Below are 17,561 nucleotides of genomic sequence, written 5' to 3'. Positions count from 1 at the left end.
AAATGAGCATAAAGTTGGATTAATATTTTTACATATTCAAGTACTGGACAGAAACTACTTAAACCTTGAACGTTTTGGAAAATGTAGGTCAAGCAATGTTTTTAGGTTAGTTTCTATTTCCAAAGAAATTTTTTATTTATAATTTTGTATTATTTTATATTTTGTTGTAAAATTTTACAAAAATGTCATAAATTTCTTTTTTCTAAATGAATCCAAACTTTTCAAAAAATAAATTTCAAAGTTTTCTTTACAATCAAATTAACTAGAACTACTATAACTAAAACAAATGGAACTTTAGTTTGGTTGTAATCATGTTAAAAAATATTTAAAAATGGCTTCATTTCCTATCAGTTGTTAAGAATCATTTTCATTCTAAAATTTTTAATAATTCCGTTTTTATATAAAATAAAAATTTAAATTTAATTTCGTTTCATTTTTGTTTTTTAATAAATTGATTATGATCACGATATCAATTATAATTTTATTTCATTTTCCATATTTTACAATTTTTATTTTTTTCATTTCCAATTTGTAAAATTGAAAACTTTTGTATTTAAAATAATTCAAAAATAAATAAATGTATAATTGAAATTCAACTAACCATAAAATTTTATCGACCTTCATAAAACTCTGCTCATAGAAAAAGGCTAAAAAAAAAAATAAATAAAAAATTAAAATAAAAACTTTACATTCTTTTTTTGTTTCCTTCTCTTCTCTTCGTAGGAAAATATTTTTACATGCAAAAATTTTTAAGATGATTTTTTTTTATAAAACCAGGAGCGGATAACAAGGTACCTGCAGGAAGGCAAAATCGAATTAGTTCATAAGGAAAATCACCACTTACAATCATTTAACTCACTAATCTACAATAAATTGTGAAAAGATTTTAAAGTTTAGGGATTGTTAAAATTTTTTGTGTGTTAAATGTATTTTTCCACATTGAAGATGAATTGAATCACAATTACTTTAAGATAAACACTTGCCTGTTAGTTTCCTTATTTATGAGCCCCTGTGTTTCAGCTAAGACTGCACCGATTTTCATGAAAATCTATATTTCTTCATTATACCCGTACGAAAGTATGTATGTTCGAACGGTATACTAAATTTGCCTTACCGTTTGTAACCCTAAGAAATAACGGTCTTAGATATAGACAAAAGTGTATGTTTTTGATCAGTGTCGAATTCTAAGTCGATTTAGTTTTGCCGGTCCGTCCGTCTGTCCCAATGGTAACTCAGAAACTAATTGAGCTAAGTTCACCAAATTTTCATAAATGATTTATTATAGTAATAGCCAGAACCTTATTTAAATTGGATATGATGGGTGTACTGGTTCGGGTAGTTGCCTTACAACTTTAAAAGTTATTTGGAAATATATCAGAAACCATAAAAGTTGTGATATTGAAATTTCACACAAGCGAATATGTTAGTAGGGCCAATGTGTTTGATAAAATTTGTTGAAATTGCTTGACTCTTTCTGATAGCTGCGATTCAACTTTAATAGTAGTTTATCCATATTATAGAAACCCCGGAGTACTGAAATTTTGCATAAATTAATATGGTAATACGGCAACTTAAAGTCATAGTCTGTCCCATAGTCAGCTTGACATATTCATTCGCACATAGGATCGCATATTCGCAACTCTATTTTTTCTCGTTTTATTTAATGAGTTAGATGAAGTAGAACAATTTTAACTCTCGCGTAGAGCTCTTTCAGTAATTCTTTACCTCGCGAAAAAACAAATAATAATTTTGCAAATAGCCTTTAAATATTTCGCTTTTACCTTAGTACGTTTCTGTCTTCAACATTTCTTTTTTTCGTAACTTGTAGAGGGCGTATTTTCTTATTTTTATGTATGTATTTTATATTTTTAAAAATTATTGTTTTCTTTTTATGTAATCATTTTGTAATTTTTAATTTTTTACATTTTTCTATTTTTTTCCGATATAATTTAAAAAAATTAAATCATTTTATTTTCAATTTGATCTAAAATATATTGCAAAATTATGGAAAAATAAAAAAACAAATCGTACATAAAAGCATTTTATTGTTTTTGTAGAAAAGAAAATTGAAAATTCGAAGAACAAAATTCGATATAAAAGAGAAAAACTTCAAAAAAAAAATATGTTGGAAAAATGATTATTTTTTCATTGCAAATTTTTATTCGGAAAATGATTTTTAAACACGAAATGTCAATTTTAAAACAATTTCGTCACAAGAAGTAAAAAAAAGGGTTAAAAAAAGGGACGTTACTTCACATAAAAAAATTACACAAATTTTTTTTAAATAAATTTATTTATTAGAGTTGATTTTTTTTTTGAAAATTTTAAAGGAAAAGTCGAATGAATGTTTTTCAATAATTGTCAATACATTCGGTTTCGGAATATTATTTTTGTAATACAGTTTTTTTTCCAATTTTTAGTTGAAGTTGAAATTTATTTTGCTATATAATTGTATTAGTATGCTATATATTTTAACTCATGAGTTTAAAAATCTGTTCCTTCAAACGTAAAAAATATTTCAATTCAATATGATGAGGGTAACCAAATGCAAACTTAGATAAAGACAATCCTTTTATTTAACCTTGAAATTTGTAAAGGTAGGGTTGGAATGAGAATATCTTAAATGAAATGTTATAGCGTCGTTTGGTATATAATTTTAAAAGTAAGATTTTGAGCTATATGGAGAAATTTTTAAAATGGCTTTAATTTATATACGTTATGTAGCTCTTAAAACCTCAAATTCGTTACAATTCGCTAATTTTTACTTGGACCATGTTATATGTTGTAAAAGTGAATCATTATTAGGGACTTACTATATTATTTTCTTGTTCTTGGTTTTTTTAATTTTAGAGGATAATGTAGCACAAAAAATTTCAGGACATTCATATAATGTAGCCTAATATACTCTTGTTTTAAATGAGTCAAATTCTTTAAGTAGTTTGTATTTTTTATTTTCTGCTAAGGACTCTTTTTGGGTCGCAGAATGTTTTCAGAACATTATTAGCCAACAAACATATAATAGCATGAGGTATGCACAATCACATATACATATACTCTTTGTCCCTATTCAACTTTTATCTTACTTGACCCTGAATTATATACGATTGATATAAATTTCAAGTTATGCAATCACTTAAATCAAAAATATAACCACGTTTTATTAATTTTCCGTCTTCTATATAGTTTAAGAGAGTATCGTGTAATTCCGACGCTATTGTGAAAAAATATTTGAGTTGTACAATAATTGTTCAAATTTTTTTCTTTAAGTCACATTAATCTTAATTAATATTTCAATCGATTGGCAAAATTAACCTTTAACATTTCGGAATAAATTGATGTTTTTTATAAATTTATTATAAAAAGCTTAAACCTTTAATTTTATAGTTTAATTAAAATAAAATTGCCCAGTGGGTTTGGAAATGAAATTCAATTGGTAAAAATTTAGTATTATCAAATTAACATTCTTCACTTTTGGGTTGCAAATAAGTTTTCTCAACAAAATTTTATTTCTAACATTTATCAAATTTTAAATTAATTGATTGAATAAATTTTTGTTTTTAAAATATAATTAATAATTTTAAATAATCTTCTTCTTTTTCTACATCTTACTAATGAAACTAAGTTTTCGATGTCTGTATAACAATAGTACACTTACCGCAACACGACTTTCTTTTAAATCTAATCTCATTGCTAATGCTTCTCTCATAAATACATCTGGATAATGGCTAGCCGAAAATGCTCTTTCTAACTCTTCTAATTGCCATGAATTAAAATTTGTTCTACTACGACGACGTTTTGATGCACTATTTTCATCATCACCATCAGCTGCTGAACCTGAAGATTTGAAAAAAAAAATAAATGATTAAATAATGTAAAATAAAATATTGGTGTTAGAAATTTTTTTAAAATAATCATACATTGATGCAAAATTCATTTCCATTTGACTTGATCTTGCCCAGTGAGCACCCAAACATTTAATTTTCAGTTTCAACACCTTCAATGTTTAAAGTTTTTTTTTTCTAAGATATTTTCCCACGATTACTTAATCAATAACAGAAATCGAAAACTAACCATAAGGTTATTAATATTCATTGTCATTAAAAGAGCTTTTCCAACCCACTAGAAAGGTTAATGTCAAGATAAATTATCCAAACTAAAATTTGAAAATTATGTTAAAAATTTAGGAATTGCTTCCTCTATCATATGGAACTATGTATGTGTTGACCGTCATCTAGAATCGGTTTTCAGCTAATTTTAAATAGCATGCCTCCTAGAAATATCTATCGCAATCTAAAAAAGAAGAAGATGTAACAGTAACCATCCTACAATCCAAACCGTTATGCCTTAACTAAATTATAGCTAGCAATAAACTTTAAATTTTATATTACCATAAACTTTTCTAGAATGATTACTCTTAATTGTACTGTGTAAGGTAAGGAAATTGTTCCAATACACCGTTTTCCTTACTTAGATTCAAAGTTGTATAAATGAAAACTTTGAACTGAAATGATTAAAAGGAGAAATGTACCATTTCACATACGATAGTTTAGACTACTAATTTCCTTAATTTTTAGTTAAAGCAAACTTTTTCACTGCCCCTATTGTTATACCCTTTACAGATTTGATTTGGAATTTCAATCAACATTATCATGTTTGATTGCTGTTATAAATTTTAAACCAAATATTACAATGATGTACAAATAAACAAGATCAAGTGCTATAAATTCAATAATTATTTATCTTTAACTACTTTATTTACTTAAGACTTTCCCATGCTTTCAAAGCAAAGCAAACACTTTCATAGAGCATTTTATTTTTTAAGAGTAAGTTACTCAAATTCAAATTCGTTTCATATTATTCATATTCAAATTAACTTCATATTATTGTAAATGAAGTATATAATAATTGTAAGCATATATGATTATTGGTAAAATATTACAAAAAACAATTCCCACATGATTAATAACAAAAGGCAGTAATCCAATAAGAATTACATATTTAGTTAATCTAGAACAAATAAAAAGTAAATAATGTTAAATAAAAAAGTCAATGGGGGTTAATTTTAGGGGTAAACAGGCTGATGATCAGTCAAACACGCACCCAAAACAAACGCAATTTTCACTTTTCATATTTTTGTATACTGTTCTTATTTGCTTTGTTTTTTGTCACGTTACTCAAAAATTTTATTTAAAAATAAAAAGGATAATGAAAGATAAAAAGTTTTTTTGGAAGGGTTCAAACAAATTGTTTTTTGTTTTTCTAAAACAAACTATTATACAGCAGAAAAAAACGCTTACCCAGAAAGTTTTTTATGTTTACCCAGAAATTTTCTAATCTGCGAGGTTGAAAGTGTACAGTTTTTTTTCTGCCAGTTGTAGCAATAAAATAACTGATTTTTTTCCAAAAATATGTTTTTTACGAGGCAATTTTTATATTGTCTTATAATTATGTTTCATAACTCAAACCCAATTCCAATCCAACCAAATTTTTTTTTAAATTAAATTTTTTTCTTAAAAATTTTTCGTATATCATTGGAAAAAAGCATAAAATTGATTCAACTCTGCAACGTTTTGTTAATTATAAAAAAAAAGCAAAGCAGGCGTAAGTTCGAAGCAAGCATTACGCGTAACCATTTTAGAATAATGCCAAAATAACACATGGTACTATGTGCGTGTATACTTTCTGACATGTAGGTTTTATTTTTCACCTTTATGTAAAGTTTTTCTCAAAAGAAGGCCGAAAAAAAACTCGTCATAAAAAAAATTTTATTTTTGTCGTACTGAAAAAATAAAACGCGTGCTAATGAACAAAAAATTGTCACCCCTAAGCAGACAGACAAAAAAAAATTCGAAGAAAAAAAAAGGTTTAAAATATATTGAAGGGTTAAAAAATTTAACAAAAAAAAAATTTGTTTTTAATTTTTGGCGTTTTTTATGAATAAACCAAACTATTTATAAAAAAATTAAAAAAAAAAAATTATGTGTGATTTTTTTCCAAAAAAAAAGGAATACGTTAGGAAAGAGTCAAAACTTTACCCCACCCAAGCGCGTCCGACAAAAGTGAGAAATTGAATAAAAAATAATTCCCAATAAATTATTTTGTAATTAGACTTGAAATGTTTTTTGTTTGATTTTTAGAATGTTCTTTTTGTTATTATCGAATGATTTTCGGGTTTCTTATTTATTTAGTTAGTTAAGAAAACAAAAAAGTCAATTGCTTAAATAAATAGAGAAAATCAACAAGAGAGAAAAAAAACAAAATCATAACTGTTTATTATGTAAACAACCGTTTGTTTTTAATATTATTGTTCTAACTGTTTATGATGTCATTAATGATGCATTTATCGGAATTGTACTCGTTTAATAACGATTATATTTTTTGTACTTATGTTTTAAATCAATATACGTTTAAGATCATGTCCCCTAATCTTGTATACGTAAGTATAATTTGGATATTAATGTTATTCATGTCAACCCTTATAGGTACATGCAATTATTGTTTAATTTGAAGCAATGTTGAATGAATATATTTTTTTAAGGAAAATTAACATAATCTAGTTGACTGAATTCGTGACTTTTTGGTACGAATCTAAGCCGCAGCAAAGAATAGTTATACATCTAAAATGTACCGCTAATTTTTCTCGGATATTTTTAATAAACTTAAATTTATCATTTTTCAATAAAAATACTCTAGTAATCCAACAGAAAAATGGCAGTATCTTCCTTAGTACAGAAAAAACCAAGGTATAGCTAACCAAAGTATACGATTTAAAAATTAAGTTCTAATTAATTTAAGTTCTAGATTAAAGACACACTTTTAGATAGTATTATACTAGGTTAAACAATATGGTTATTACGCTAAAGATTTGGATTCGCTTATGTATATACAAGGTGATTCAGAAAGGTATACAACAGCATATATCATTGGTTAGAGGAACGGGTAAAACTTTCGTTTCGGACTGGGTGCCAAATCTCAAGGGTGTCCGAGTTCCAGCGGTTTTTACGAAATTTCACGAAATTTTTACTTGTTCAACGTTTTTTGATTATAACTTCCGTTCTGAAAAAGATGGGGCTTCAAACAAACAGTTTCTGAAATGCCTAGTAAAGGGCTTAAAATAAACATGTTGCTTGATTCTGTATTTTATGTACCTTCGGAATACCAAGCATTCGAACTTTTGGGAAAATCAAATTTTTCCCTTTATTTTTTTCAGTTGGATAATTTCGTAAGAAATTTTTTGAAACCTTGAAATTTTTTTTTATAAAATTTTTCCCAGCTGTTAAACTTTAATTTAAGTTCTCAAACATGAAAAAATGTTTTATGGTATAAAAGATGTAGCACAAAAACCATTTCTTATAGTCAAGATTTTATAGGCCCTATTTTTCAGTATTTTTATTTTTTTCTTATTTTAAGCGCTGTAATTATCAACTATAATTAATTTTGGATGACAAGAGTCGCTCGAAAAAACAGATGACATATTTTTATGAGCAGTTATTTTGATAAAAAATCGGAGTTTTAACATTTTTATTAAAATGTAACAAATAATAATAAAATTGAAACAAAATTGAAACAAAATTTTATACAAACTTTTAATTTGAAAAACAAAAATTGATTTTAAAAAATTTAAAATTTTTGAAAAGAAAAAATAGAATTTTGTATTATGAAAAACAAAAAAAAATCTAGTAATCAAAAAATTTTTTTCGAAACTTTTCTTGGTAAAGAAAATTGATAGGTTTTTAATTTTTGCCAATTTTTATAAGAAATGGTACCTATATGGTTTGAAATTTTTAAATGCATTTTTCTCAGATTGGGTGCAATTTAAAAATTTAAAAAAATAATTTTCGAAATCTAGACACCATTTGGCATCTGACGATATTAAAATTACCCAGCTGGAGCGAATTGTGAAAGACATGCCATATAAATTTTGACATTTATTCTATTAGGAAATTTTTTTTTTCAATAGGAAAATTTAATTTTTTTGCTCAAAATGGAGTTTGTATAAAATTATGAAGCTAATAGATAATTAATAAATAATTTAATTGGATTAATACATTTTAAACATATATCTAGAAAAACTAAAATTGGTATACGGTTGATGCAACTGATGAGATGTTCCAGTAAAGCAATTAATTTAAAACATGTGATTGAAGAACAATAGATTTGAAAGAAGAAAAACAAGAATTTTCTCGAATGAGGTGAATTTCCTAGGAGAATTAAGTGTTTGTTTTAAGAAATTTGTAAAATTTTTGGATAAAGGAATATTAAATTGAATTTAATTTTAGTTTTATAAACAACATCTGGTTTGACTTCAATTGAATTTGTGGCTCACAATATTTATGTTTTTTGTGCTATATCTTCTATACCATACAAAATTTTTTAATGTTTGAGAACTTAAATTAAAGTTTAAGCAGCTGGGAAAAATTTTATAAAAAATTTCAAGGTTTTTTGATTTTCCCTAAAGTTCGAATGCTTGATATTCCGAATCCGAAGGTACTTAAAATACAGAATCAAGCAACATGTTTATTTTAAGCACTTTACTAGGCCTTTCAGAAACTCTTTGTTTGAAGTTCCTATCTTTTTCAGAAATGCTGAAAAATTGCAATTTATGGTAATATTAAGGTGTTGAAAATTTCCACAGAATTAAGATGGGTGGTGGTTGTTTTAAAGTGGGATAACTTGTGTAGTTGCTGGTATATTCAATATATTCAATCTGGTATATTCAATATATTCAATCGAACTTTTTTAAAAGCACATTATAAGCATCGAAAATTTACGTTGTTGTTATTACTTAGTTCATTCACATGGTAAAATTTTTAATTAGCAATTTGTATGGCTACTAAAAATGTTTTGCTAATTTGAGTAATGCTTGATGTTTGATAAAAAAAATTATTAACCAAAGACAAGATAGTGAGCGGACAATTAGTAAATTAACTGGAAGTTTTGATTTTTCAACTTGTTATAAACTAAATAATCATTGTCCAATAATATGATACATCTATTATCATTGGGACTCAAAACTAACCTTGTGATAGGAACCATATAATTGCAAATTTTAGAATTTTGCAATTTCAAGTTAGGGGTTTTCGTAAAACTTTATTCTATATTTTGTTTTATTTGTCCTTAAAAGTTATCATTTCAATTTAGTTCTAGCCTTACATTTGTAAAGTCTATTTAGAACTTAACTTGATTACCCTGTAGGTAAAATTATATTTTAGCAAAAATTTCAATATTTTTGAATAAACGAAGAAATTTAAAATAAGGCAAAGGAAATCAGTGAATATGTACATAAAGTTAAAACACTATATATTAACACCCTGATTAAAATTCCTTATCAATTACATTGATTTTGATTATCACCCACATATTAAAATATAATTTTTTACTACTGTATTATGTGCTAATAAAAATATTTTTTTATTATTATATAAAATAGGAAATTGTATTAAAAAGTACTTTAAATACAATAATAGAAATCATGGAAAACTGTAAAATTAAAAAAAAAATATATATTATTAAATTTAATGTATGTATGTAGAAAAATAATATTTATAATATATACAGTACGCTAATTTAGTTTTGAAATTAAGGCTGTATTTGTAATTGAAAATTTCATTTGTGTAGACGGTTTGGAAAAGAATCCGTATTTTATCATGTATGCAATTTATTAAAATAATATTAATAACACCTAAAGGAATTCAAATTCGTAATTCCTGCATAGTTTCCTGCAAAAAACTTATGTCTCGATTATATGTCAAAGTTCAGCAAATTGACACAATAAAAATTTTATTGAAATATGCAATTTGCATGGAGTTTCGTTAACAATACACAGTCGGTTGTTTTTAACATTTGTATAAGCCTTAAATTCGAAATTCTTCCAATATCATTGAAAGATATTGCAGTTTTAAAAAATTTTCTAATGTATGGAATTGTAAATGCATGTTCGGCGTTTTTATTGTGTTTACTTGGTTCGGTATTTTCTAAAATGAAATCATGAAATTATCCTGAGAAGTCATTTTAATTACCATTCATTTCTTGTTTCAGAAAATGAGTGAGGTTGGTAATACTTCGGACGAAAAAAAACGGACAGTTAACACATTATGCCAAATACCAATATTAGTTCAAATATCAAAGACACTTTGTCATCTCTTATTACAAAATTTTTGGAAAAAACAAAAACAAATCATTTTTTTTTGAGTTCCGATATGCCATGAAAGGTATGGCCACTGTGTATTTAGTATACATACTTGCTTGGTATATTAAGCAGAAGTATTTCATGTTTATTTATTATATTTTACTATACTATTATTATTCTTATTATAAAGACATTAATGTTAATTTATTTTATATTTTATTAAGTAGGTATATGTGAACGTATAATTAAATATACGTTATAATAATAAAATATTATATAAGAAGGAAATTTTTTTTATGTTATATTAAATAAAAATTATAAAGAAAATATTCAATAAATTTCTTGATCGACAGGGGCTTCTTAATAACATGCACATACGAAATATCCATATAATATGTGTGTGTACATACATTTGAATGTTAAATTTTTTGTGTCTTCATTAATATAGTGTATGTACTATATTATGTAAGTAATAATATTAAACACTAGTAATTTTATGCTAAACAGTAAAAAAAAAACTATTATAACTTTGGGTAAAGCATAAAATATAATAAGCTTGAGAATTTTCATAAAAAATAACAGGTGAATATTTTAAAGTATAAGAAGGAAAATTTTTGTTTTTTTTTTTTGCATAAATTTTATTTTATTAGTTTAACTTTAATTGACTTTATAAAATAATTTAAAATATTCTTTATTTATGTTGTAAGAGAAATTAAAAAAAATTATTATTAAAAAATTTGAGTATTTTTTTTTAGTATTATAAGAAAAATGAACTGCATACTAATATAAAATTTTTTATGAAATTTTAAGTATACGGTTTATTTTTATGTTACTTAAATTAATTTTTTTTTTAAAATTTATAAGAATAGCCAATAATAAAAAACATAAATTAGTTCTTTTAATACACATGCAGCTTTTATGTACATAATATTGTGTCGGAAAAGTAAAGAATACTGCAAAGGTATTAGTTATTAAAGTTGGAAGTAATATTGGTAACAAGAAAAAGTGGATGCTGTCAGCTATAGGATATCGATAATTGTTCTTCGATAAAAAATTGGTATAGCGTGCCGATCGTTTTTACATTAATAAACCGAACTAGAGGAATTTAATCTGGAATCTTAAAATGGTCTTTTTAAATATAAAATCGTTTTTTTTTTAACTAGGATAGTTAAACTATTGGTGATTTTAGTGGTGATTTTTAATCATTTTATCCTAGTCCAATGTGGTTGCAAGCAAAAATTAATTTCTTTAATATTTTGTTTAAAAATGCTCTATTTGACAAATACTTCTTTATTACAGGTTAACTGATATCCGAACGCATTTCCGAGCTAGGCGAAAGAAATAGTAGCTATATGGCAACCATTTTCCTTTTTCGTTTCTAGCTTATTAGGCCACAAAGTTGATGGTCTTCCTGAAAAGCGTCTTTATTTTTTAATCTATAATTCAGAAATAGTATCGAGTAGTGGGCGTTGTTTTTCCTAAAATGTTTGTTAAAGAGTGCGATGAAATAATTGTCATTATTTTGTAATTTTTTTCTTATACTTGGTATACTAACATAAATTTGAGCTGGCTTTTTTGAAAGTAGTATAAGTTTATTTTTTCATAAATATTGAGATAATTAAGGGTTTTCGTTTGAATCAATTTGAAAATATTGGCCATAATTTGTTACTTTAATGTCTAAATAGAACTTTATTGAAATTGTGGTTGTAACTGTGAAGAGAAGGTGTTTATAGCTCATCAAGATTACCAATAATATAGTCTTTTTTAAAAGTGACCAGAGAAAAGTAACCAGAGTAATTAAGAAGTATTTTTACTTTAACTTGGTGTAAAAATTAATTTTCTTCTATGAGCCTATACAAGTATACTTTTAAATTGAAAAACCAAAATTAATATTCTAAATGTGAATTGCAATTTATTTATTTAAGTAGGTACATTTATATTATTTTATTGCAATAAAAAGCATCAAACAAAACTTCAAGGAACCCCAATATAAGGTTATTGTGTTGAAATGAAAAATTATCCTTTTTAGCTTTTCCATCTTCGTTTCTCCTTTCGAACAAAAAACATTAAGAAAAAAAACTTTGAAAACTTCAAACATCATTTACAATTTTTACACTTCGTTGTATACAACCAAACTGTCAAAACACAGAAGAAAAACTTAACCCGACATTTCAAATAAATCTTGTTCTTTTCTTCTACATCTTGAGAATAAAATCTTAATTTCCGTTTTTCTCCTTCTCTCTACAACTTATGTTGATTTTCAAATTATTTGGATATAATGTAAGATTGTTTATAAAAATACTTTCGAGTTTCTATATAAGGAAGATTGAATATAGGAGGATGTTTCATATTATATGCACAATGTTTTAGTATTCATGTAAAATACAATTATAATATTAAAAATATTTACTAGTATTACAGGTGTACACGGATTGACCGTGCTCAGATTCACAACTAATAATATTTTTTTTAATCTTATGACTTTCAACAATGTTTTAGAGTAGAAAATTTACCAAGCTTTTACACAATAAAAAAATTAATATTCCTTTTTTCGAATGATCTTAATGAAACTCATAGGGCTTATGGTTTTATAACAAGCTGAACATAAATATAGCCATTAGTTTTACGACAGTAACATAAAGTGAGAGCTCCTTTATAGATTGATGCAATTTCTTTTAACGCTAAAGGAATTTCAAATTTTGGAAAAAGCCAAGAACTGTTCAAAAACTAATAGACTATTTTTTAAGACTCTTCTCTTTTAATGCAAATTACCGCTGCAACTCTAATATTTTCAATTAAATTGATTAAGTAAACTTAAAGAAATTTTCATTGAGGCTGCCAATATTTCATCTTAATAGTAATTAAATTTTTGATAAAAGTTAATAATAATAGAAGCTCTTACTTCTTTATTATATTTTATTTGAATTCCATGCAGGTTTACCAGAAAAATATATTGAGAAAAAATTTTTTGATAATAAGGGATTTGTTGATAGTAACCACAGAAATGTAAAATAAACCAGCAACGAAAACTAAAACTTATCTAAATTCATTTATAGTTATTTCTTATGTAAAATTTATAGTTATTTTTTTGCTTTTTATTTAAGCTCATTCCACGCGAGTATATAAAATTGTAAAAATTTGAAATTCTAATTGAATTAAATAAATTTAAAATAATAAAATCCAATTATTCTTTAAAAATAAATAAATTTAGTATTAAAAAATCATAAGTGGTTTTAGGAATCACAGCATTGTATGGAAATAAAAAGATAATTTAATTCTTATAAGTATGAAATTATCTAATAATGCTTATAAGTTTACTAGTAAATCATATACACTAGAATGTACTCACAATGAACACTCAAAATTCTACATAAGTTTTCCATAGTACACATATTTTTATCTTGGAAACGAAAAAATTCTAAAGCAAACTAATTCGCTTAGAGTCACTAAAATAAAGAATTCATTATAAAGAGTTACCATCTTAATAATTAACATACACACCCTAAGAATAATATTGCAATGTCTCAGAGTTTACAATTTTCAGTAAATTTAGTCAAAATTATGCCATCCTCATATGATAATATTAAATTCTGTTTTAATAAATGTAAATTTGCAAAAATTTTAAATTATTACACTTTAAATTTTCAAAATTTTGTCAACCTTGTAAAAGCAATATTTGCCTTTTAAAGAAAAAGTATACTTTTTCAACGTGCTATTAAATTAGTAGATCAGTAGAAAAGATACAGCACAAAAAAGGTCAGAAAAAAACTAAGCTTAGAAAATATTGTTAACTTCAAAAGCCGATTTTGAGATATTGCAACAAACACCATTAAATTTACTATTTCGAGTTGTTGAGGTTTATACTCAGAGTGTAGTGCGATATGTAACATATTATGCAAAGAGATTTTACGTATATTATTTAGTTCAAAGTTTGTTAAACTTTTGTGGGTTACAGGCAAATATGTACTATGTGAGCATGAGTTTGGGCCACTCGAATTTCTTACATTATCTGCTACTGAGTTCTTAAAATTTTTTGCAAGCAGAATGATGGGTCTCATTTAGAAGTAGAACGATCGCACTTTTCCGACGGCTGATTTAGATCATTTACATTCCTGAATCAATAGATTTCCAATCCAAAAAATTCACAAAATTTTTGAAAATTCTGCTAATCTCTATAGAAAAAGCGTATTCAAAAATTCAATCAGCGAACAATCAAAAAATTCAATGAAGAACTTATAAATAAATTCTTTTGCTTACATTTTTTCAAAAGACTTATCTATTCCGTTTTTGCACAAAATGCTCATCATAAAAAATCACCTTAATTCTTTACATGGTGAATTCGAATTTATAATCAAAAGAATTATACAAATCTTGATTTAGACCAAATTTTACTTTAAACTACAGAATTTGAGTGGGGTTTATATATATACTGTCAAACCCAAAGAATATTAGATGGATATATTCCAATCGACCGACCGCTTTTCCACACTTTACCAAATTTTTCCTTAAAAACTTTCCAATTATCATACTAACATAAAAGAAAGATGGGGATCACAGTATTACCCTGATAAATGTTATTATTATTATAATATATTGTAAATGTTATATTTTTGCCCTTTCTATTATATTTTCTTTAAAAAAAAACTGTACCAATTACTCGTTCTCTTGTATCAATATATAATATAGAGTTAATACGTATTCGAATATAATATATGTATACAAACATAGTTTCGTATCTTCATTATATTATTGTGGAATAATAATTTCTCCTTACAAGAACTCGTACAAATTTATAAATGAATTATGTATTGTATAAGTGAATATACAAAGTGTATGCTTAAAAGAAATTGATTCTAATCATATAAAAATTATATAAATTACATAAAATTTATATTTTATTAAATATATATGTACATCCTTATGATATAAGAGCATGTATAACAATATATATAAGGATATATTATAATAACTGTTAAAGAATTGAATTGAATATTTTTTTCCTATTCTTTTTTGTTTTTTTTATATGAAAATTGAAAATGGGGAGGCCAGCGGCTAGGCATGCGCACATGTTATAAAAATTGTAATTGTTTTTCTCATATATTTTGTTTTTATTATTTTTCTTTTGGTTTTAGTATATAGTTTTTGTTGTTGTCTCTAAATTGAAAATGAAAAATGGTGTTTTTGAAACTATGTATGTACTTATATACATAGACCCAACTATATGCGTATGTATATAACATGTGTATGTAAGACTGTGTATATAATTTTATATAATTGATATAATAAATTTTCATTTTCAATTTTTGCTTTTGTTTTTTTTTTTTTGGTTGCTTTGCTTTTCTTTTGTCGTTATTTCTTTCAGTGTGTTGTGATTTTCTCAGTGAGTTTTTTTTAAATTGAGTAGATTTTTCTATTTTATTATGAAAGAGAAAAATGTTTTCTTCTCTATTCTCGTTTTTTTTTTTCTGCACATTGTTTTAGATGTGGTTAGATATTTATATGTATGCATGTATGTATAACAGTTACAAATGTTTGTTTAATGTTGACTTATGTAATAGTGGATGTGTTCCTCCCAAAAAAAGTAAAAGAAAATAAAGCAGTAAAAGAATGAAAAATGTTTATTTTTTTGCATCCCTCTTTTTTTTTCTTTCAATGTTCTTCTATCGTGCTTTCTTTGTCTATTTTCGTTTAAGTGATTTGCAAAATAAATGTTTTTTTTTCTCCATTGTGTTTGAGTGATTTTTTTTTTCATACATTTTTGAAATTAATTTTTTTTTCTCGTTACTTTTGTGTTCTTTTATTTCTCTCTTTCTCTCTTTCTCCAGGGTAATATAAATTAAAATTTTGTTAAGTTTTCTTATTCATTTGCTCTTTGTCTTTTTTAATATCCTTGAGGAAAATTTTTTCATATCTTTTTGTTGTTATATTATATTTCTTTCTTTTTATATAAAAATCTTAATTAAAAAAATGATTTTTAGTTTGTGGTAGAAAAAAAATAATTTGAAATATATGTATGTGTAGGTACCCCATGTTATAATGTGAGTATGAAAGTATGACTATTTGTAGATTTAGGATTAAAATATTTTTATAATTGATTTTAATTTGAAATTTGAATTTTGTTTGTGGACAAAGTAATTGAATAATGTTATATAATAATTAAAGTAATATTCATTACAAAATTCATACTTATGTCTGGCTATTGGGATTAAGTAAAGAAATTTTGAATTTTTATAATGTTCTAAAAATTTAAAATTTTCAATCAAAGCCAATTAAATAAAATTTATTTTCTGCCATTAAATTTTATGCAATATTATTTCTATTATTTTTATGCAAAGTTTCAACAATTTTAGAATTTATTATTACAGTATTTTATTTTAATTTTATTTACAATATATGTGGTATATAATTTTATATATTTAGAATTAATTTATACATGCTAGTTGAGTTCTATATTCAAGTGTTTCCTAAAAATTTTATTTCAATGAAAATTGTTTACAAATCCAATATTATTATATTTGTGCAATATAAAATTATGGCCATAAAATGGTGACAAATATCTGAACTTTAATTTTTTGCTACAACTTTTAAAATTATAAAACTCAAATAAAATCTTTATAACAAAGAAGCTACGCAATAGCGGTGGCTGAAAATCGTGAGGATAATGCTACAACTAAATAACTTGAAAATTTTATGTTTTTAGATAATTAACCTAGGCGTCATAAAATCGAATTCTCTTTCATCTTATATCTAGAGCTTAAAAACATTCTTAAATTATAATGCCAAAACTGGGTATCTTCATGATAAATTATTTGTTATTGCAATTTTGTATATTTAAAAGTCTCTTAACCAAGAATGGCGAGTTATCTGATTGTAGCTTTAACCTCCCGAAATGGTATAATTAAGGATTTACTGGAATTTAATTAAAGTCATTCCATTTTGGAAATCATTCCGATTACAAATTTAGTTGCAATGAAAATATAATATTTTTTATATTCTCACCTCTTCATATAACCATAGCATATTACGTACTTTTTTCAGAATCACCCTGTATCTAAGATAAATAAATTTAATTAGCATTATTTTAAGATTTTTTTCAAACACCAAATTTTTTATAATCGAATTTTTTTTAACTTCTAATTTCAATCACAAAAACAATCAACTCGTATATAATGTGAGTATACATTACATATACGTATAAATGTTTGTGTGATTGAATATAAATTTTTCGTTCTGAATCGGTGATTATGGTTGGTGTTGGTAATTTAATTTCACCGATCGTTAAATACGCACCCAAAGTTCATAAAATTTAAATATTTTTTTTTCAGTCTTTTTCATTTACTTAATTTATTATCAAATTTATTTTAGTTTTTTTTTCATTGCTATTTTGAAGTAAATATTTTTTTTTACAGAAAAATGAAAAATTTTCTAAATT

At 24.8% G+C, this 17,561-nt stretch overlaps 1 protein-coding gene across 1 annotated transcript in view; it reads right to left on the bottom strand.

Annotated features, from left to right (window-relative positions):
• LOC129618992 (homeobox protein unc-4-like) overlaps positions 1 to 17,561 on the bottom strand; it is a 104,383-nt gene that overhangs the window by 11,925 nt on the left and 74,897 nt on the right. Inside the window, exon 2 of the mRNA XM_055534039.1 lies at positions 3,656 to 3,834. Within this exon, the coding sequence (XP_055390014.1) occupies positions 3,656 to 3,834 (179 nt within the window). The remainder of the gene's footprint in view (positions 1 to 3,655; positions 3,835 to 17,561) is intronic.

Source organism: Condylostylus longicornis, unplaced genomic scaffold (assembly GCF_029603195.1).
Source record: "Condylostylus longicornis isolate FDR11 unplaced genomic scaffold, ASM2960319v2 ptg000001l, whole genome shotgun sequence".
In the NCBI taxonomy this organism is placed as follows: Eukaryota; Metazoa; Arthropoda; class Insecta; order Diptera; family Dolichopodidae; genus Condylostylus; species Condylostylus longicornis.
The sequence above is the reverse complement of the archived record's forward strand: the minus strand, read 5'-3'. Positions and strand labels throughout refer to the sequence as shown.